Below are 6389 nucleotides of genomic sequence, written 5' to 3'. Positions count from 1 at the left end.
CCTATGGGGGGGGGGGGATCCCTCACATAACAAAGTCTGGGTTTTCAAGAAAGAAAAGAGAATACTCTACAACAGCCTCTCCATTATTTCAGACATTATTGCAGAGTTATGTAACATGTACCGTGCCTATGTGAAGGTGACCTCAAGCAGCCGGTCAGCTGGCCGTCAATGCCAGAGCTGGACTGCAATATGGCCGCACTGCCAGATGGGGGAGTGATCGATTCAGCCTGGGACAGCCCACAACCAATAGCATTCACTGACACACACATACTTACACACACAGGTCGTATCCTGTTGACAAGGCAATGTTAGACAGACAGACTGTACTGGACGGAAAGGCACACACACCTCCATCTCCACCCCAGACCTTTAGCCCTCCCCGCTCCACTTCTTTGGAGCCAAAAGGAGGAGACACTGCCAAAACGTAGCCACACACACATCTTTTCATTTGTTTCAGAGCCAATTATGTGCACAATATTTTCTTTGTCTAACATACCAGAACTTCACCTTACTGACTTGTTATTGAAATGTATGTTGTTATAATTAAGGGAGAATGAAGCTTTTCATCCATGTATTTGGAAACTAAATTTCCATTTAAACCCCACGCAATTACATCAGTCATCTTCCCCAGAAATATAGTCAGTATAAGAATGTTACAAATGTTAAATGACATGCAAAGGTCACAGGGTCTTGGTCACAGATTAGTAAACAATTGATGACCCCGACACACACATCTTTCACACACATCCAGAGACGGAGGGTGATTTGACCTTGGAGGAATGTGGGAAGGGGAAAAAATGAAGCTGTGTACTGGAATGTCTTTGTCGTTTCCTCCCGTCCAGGCTACAGTACATTCCTCACCTCCCCAATCATCACTGACCAGCACACAGCAGGCTGCATTAACCACACCACATTCTTCTTACTATACGTCGCAGTCCTGTGTCAGCCCCCGCATTACTGTACCAAATGGTACCTTATACCACAGGAAGATTGATTTTAAAAGCCCACTCCCTTCATTCCTTAGATACTTTATATATATGTATGTATATATATATATACATACATATATATATTAAACATCAGCTGTCTTTATTACTAGACTCCCACATAAGACAACATCAAGTATGTAACACATTTCAAGATGTTTTAGACCTGTGGATGTCTGAGTTCTCCTTATACGTTAAAATATATATAATAAATATATTAATATTAAATTAATATATAAATAAAATGACTATTATGTGTAAAATTGAGAGTAAAATATTTTTTCAGCTTTCAATAAATGCTTGTAATGTGGGAATCACCTTGTATGTAGCTTGATCATAGTGGGCCACGCGTTTAGGGACCAGTATGTTGGATTTAGTGACATATAGCGGTGTAGTTGTTAATTGTAACGTTGCTGATTGCCTATTTACACATCCAGCAGACGCAGAGCAACATTAGCATTCATTTGCCATGTCATGTTTCTGGCCACCTGACAAATATAAGTCCAATATTCTTGGCTCTCTTTTTAGCTCTGCTTTCAGTCTCCAGTCTAGATGTTTAGCTGCTAAATGCTATACTGTGTTCACCAGCTATTGTCTAACTTTGTTGTTTACCATTTCGTGTTGGTTGGGTAGTGCACAATTTTAGAAGCTGTTTTACTTAAAACAGCTGCTGATGAGAGTGGTGAGACTGAACCAAAACAACAAATTCAAAGATGCTAAAACCCTCTGTAGAGCTGAGGAGAGCTGAAATTGTTAGTGATAATTCTCTGTGGGTATCACAGCACATTGCTGAATCCCATTGTTAATATAACAATATTTATTATAGCAGCTTTAATGCAACAGCCCATATGGCAGATTGTGGTCTGTTGAGGCTACAGTTGGTGCAAAAATCAGTATTTCTTCTTCTTCTATAAGAAAACATTGACCCAAAATGTCATCTCTATAATTCATACTGTGAGACAGTAATCCTGCCTTCTCAACTGTAGAAGCACTGAACGTATTTTGCTGTGACATGAAGTCTGTTTGTTCAGTTATCAGTGGAAATAAGGAATTCTAATGAGACCCTGAAATGCAATGTGCATCACCATATAGTGTTGCAGGCTCACATTTTCATACACTTTTAATGTGGGATTTGATATTTTAGGTACTCTGAACTTTGAACTCTTTAAAGAAGGTTCCTATCTGCTCTCTTCAACACGTGCACAGTTCTGTACTGGTGTCTGTAGTTATGCTGCATGGATTTGGCTTTGCATAAATCCCATCTTATTCATGTCAATTAAGTGTTTAAATATCACACTCTGTATGAGTAAGAGTCCACAGAGGCACATGTATAATTAACTATGTGCTTATTATAATTCTGAGAACACTGCTCTGAGGCCAGCGGTATTTAAACTTATTTACTAACCACGGCTGGCCTGATTTATCAGTGCAGTTTACATGACAGACAATATACTCTGAAGCAATTTACGCTTCTTAAAATATGTTAATGTATCTCAACCTCATCCCTGAGGGAGATGAACCCTATAACCTCAGCTGTGTCAGCATCAATTTCTACCCACTGAGCTGAATAAAACCCATTGGAATGAAAGATGAGCGGAAAAATCTGACTCCAGATCTGGCCCCAGTGTGTGAACTGACCTTGCAGTTGTGGCAATAGTTTTCTCCATTTTTCCCCGGAGGAAGGATAATTTCCCCTGTCGGGATCAGCTGGATCCTCAATTCCATCATCATTCCCTGTTTCTTTTTTCCCCCCGTTTCTTTTCTTTAAAGTGAGTCCGTGTTGTTTGGTGCTGTCTGCTCCTCTCACTCTCCCTTCAAATCCGTTGGCAAATCCGTTAGTCAGGCAGAAGGAAAATGTGCCTAGAAGACTTTCCCAAGAGATACCTGAAAAGGAAAAACTGTCAGAGACCTTTACACTCATCAGAAATACTCTCTGCTGCATGCATATGAAGATGTCTTATCTTTCAGGCGGGAGCTCTTACCTGACAGAGAAATTTTACTTCCTTGCACGCAGATCAAAAAGTGGAAAACAGTGATTGGAGTTTGCAAAGCATTGGTGCAAAGATTTGGAGTTGGGGTGTTACCTGTTGCAGAGCGGAGAGTCACAGTGAGGCCAGCTTCCCCTCGCTGCAGCCAGAGGATGTTGCCTCTCTAGTTGACGGATCATGGGGAGGATATGGAGCTCAGCCTGGCTTCTGATAGATGTCACATGCAGAGGATATGTGTCTTTTGTCTTACTGGAGTGTGTGTGTGCGCATGGGAAGATAGAAGTGTGTGTACTCATAGGGAGTGGTAAACACATTTGGGTCTTGAGTGAAAATATAATGTCATGCTGTTGATTGTTGATTGATTTTTGTTATTTTAGTCCCAGAGTAATAATAAAGGGAGAGGTCAGCTGAACCCCACAAACCTGTCAGATGAACTGACACCACCCGACATGTTCAGTGTGTTCATTTGAACTGCTGTTAAACTACATTTTATTAACACTATTAATTCTAAAAAAATTATATTTTTGCACTACTTTTAGCTTTTTCACTATTTATCCATTACCTTTTAGCTAGCTAACTAGCTATATGAAGTGTTTATTGATTACATTAAGCTAAGTGTCTTTCTTTTACCTAGCTATTAACAGTTTATCTATTGTTTTTAGACCTTTCTGTGGCTTTTAAACTAGTTTTTACAATGCTCAGTTGTAACACATGCTCAGGTGACTCATGTCTGTTTGTTTCAGGTTAGGCACGCTACTCCACAATTCTCACAGGGCAGCTCTGAACAGGGTTTCCTCCTAGAGCCAGCATCCTGCCTCAGACATTCCCAGTACCCACCCATTAGATTTAGTGTGTGCATGACGTATGTGTGTGTTAGTGTGTGTGCTTCCCTTAGGATATACAAGCAAGAGGCACGCGTATGCACACACTTTCTAAAAACAAATAAGGGACTTGAGCTCTCGTAGCAGTGCACTTCCTGTCCCCATGGACTAGACTAACCAGGGCATTGACACTTAACACAGACCCACTGGCACACCACAGGGATAGAAACCGTGATCTCTAGGGCGAAGGGGTAAACTGTGACACTGCAGCAGTACATTTCTGTCTGTATAAGAGAAAAATCTAAACAGCTTCACTCTGGTAGATAAACATCCATCATGTTGGATGACCTTCCTGACCTATCTGATGACCCCAGACACCTCCCTGCATTCCTGTTTGCTCAGCGTTATGGGACACATCCAGTTACTTGTGCGCAGTTTGCTATGTGAGTTTTTTGAACATTCCATCATCATTTTTGGGGTGAAATGTGGCCTAACCATGCAATAAGGGGGATAGAGAAAAGACATCTTACCCATGGATTAGGACCTCCTAAAGAGGTTGCAATCTTAGGGATTGCCATGTGAGTGTGCCTTGTCCCACTCCTGTGGCCTCATTTATTGGCATGTCGTTAGATGTCAAGCCATACTATATGTGTGCTTTAGGAAGCCATACTGGAGGCTGACAGAGCTTTGATAACACTGACTGACAACCGCCTAAGTTGCTCAGTTAAAGTGGTAATCCTTAAGATTGGCAAGTCTGTTGATTTGGCAACACCCATGGTTACTGTGGTAACAGTAAGTGCGGTTTAATACTACAGGAAACACTTGTTGAGCAGATACAACAGAAATACAACAGGAGAGCAGCTGGTGTATCTGTTTATAGTGCAACCAAACAAACTCATTGTTTCAATAAGGAAGTCAGTCAATAAAAATTGCAAGCACAGTCTGATTTCATGCTGTGCATGGTGTGAGTAGTTTTCTACACAACAGCATTATACAACAGGAGTTTATTACCTTCAGAGGTCTTCAGCCTCTTTACTCAATATTAAAATAAGCTGCTGTCAAAATAAATGCAGAAAGTGCAATTTTGTGACAGTGGCTAACCCTATATATACTGTCAATGGGCTAACCTCAGTAAAAAACACATTGTGTTTCCTGTGGCCACTTCACAATGAAAACTCATTTTAGTCCAGTTGACACTGTTGAACAGACTATCAGACTTTCCCTTTACTTTAAAAAATATTACAATAATGAATTTATTAGTGAAGACAGTTCTTCCTCTCCACTTCATAATGGACCCTCCTGATGTTGCCAGATGTGGTAGCTGGGAGATTTATGATGCAGCTGCAAAGCCTTAATGATGAACTTTTTCTTTGCTTAAACAAAAATGTAAACAGGAGTTGACCGCATGCACCTATTGGACTAGTTTGGACATGGTCTCCATACAGGATCTTGATCATATTTTTACATTTTATTTTGGTGTGATTTTTACCAATATTCTGACTTTACAGTAGTAGTACTTTGGCAGATCATATATAAAAATGATTTTCACTTGAAACATATCTAGGTGAAGATACATATTAGATAAGCAGCAGTAGATACGTGCTTTGAACTTGCATTCTCTATGAATGAATGTCTTTCGGTGTGAGCGTGGCACAGGATTTGTGTGGAGGGGCATCACAGGCTGCTGCGGAGAGAGGGGAAGCGACAGTGACACACATCCTTTGACCTCTGACCCCAGCTGGAGGCATTCCTGACAGCCTGGCATCAACAGGAAACCTGTGGCCTTGAAACACGCGCACACACAAGCACACACACACTCCAGCAGTCTCGCAGCAGACACGCCTCTGCCCGGTTCTATTCTGAAGTAAGAACACATAGTTTGGAAGTGATTGCCTCCAGGATAAACACACACTCCTCTTGCTTCACATAGAATGAAAGTGAAATGAAACAAGATCACAAACACACATCATTTGTCATAAAGTAATGGGGGATTTTTTTTACCGGATCCTATAAGTCAGTTTTGAGAGTTTGCGAATACAAGCGTAACTGAACACATAAATTATTTTCTTTAGCTGTAAAGTGATATTTACAGTGGCAGACAATCATGTTCATGTATTTGGTGGTTTGTTTTATGGTTTCCTTCTAGATACCTGATGCCAAAAACAATCCTAGTGATGAGGAATTTGAATGCAGATGACGTATGCTTTGGAAAGACAAAGTTCCTCTACAGTAACTGTAAATTCATGTCACAGAACGGTTGTAAAAGCACTTGTTTTCCTACTTTCCTGGCCAGATCATCCCATCTGTTATTATACTAACAGATTACACTTCCTTTCCCTCGCTTTCTGTTGCCTTTGAGAACTCTCTCAGGGATTACAGTAGTGGAAGAGAATCCTTTTTCGTCGTAGTGCTGCATTTCAATAGAATCTTTTATTTACCGTGCGTGTTGTGTGTGTCAACATGTGTTTCCTTTAATTCAACAAACTGAAGATGTGTCACGATGAGACAGGGAACAACCTGGCAGTGCAAAACACACACACACACACACACACACACACACACACGCTGAGATGGGGCTTTTCAAGGCCCATATT

At 40.9% G+C, this 6389-nt stretch overlaps 1 protein-coding gene across 1 annotated transcript in view; it reads right to left on the bottom strand.

Moving 5' to 3' along the window:
• The window catches only part of LOC118341280 (unconventional myosin-Ic-like), a 60196-nt gene extending 57071 nt beyond the window's left edge, over positions 1-3125 (bottom strand). The window contains 2 exon segments of the mRNA XM_035679496.1: positions 2625-2870; positions 2969-3125. Coding sequence (XP_035535389.1) covers positions 2625-2717 — 93 coding nt within the window. The 5' untranslated portion in view covers positions 2718-2870; positions 2969-3125.
• Positions 3126-6389: the final 3264 nt, after the last annotated feature.

This window comes from Morone saxatilis, unplaced genomic scaffold (assembly GCF_004916995.1).
Source record: "Morone saxatilis isolate NCDOM2014 unplaced genomic scaffold, NCSU_SB_2.0 Contig8, whole genome shotgun sequence".
Taxonomy (NCBI): domain Eukaryota; kingdom Metazoa; phylum Chordata; class Actinopteri; family Moronidae; genus Morone; species Morone saxatilis.
Note: the sequence above shows the minus strand (reverse complement) of the source record. Positions and strands in the feature narration are given on the sequence as shown.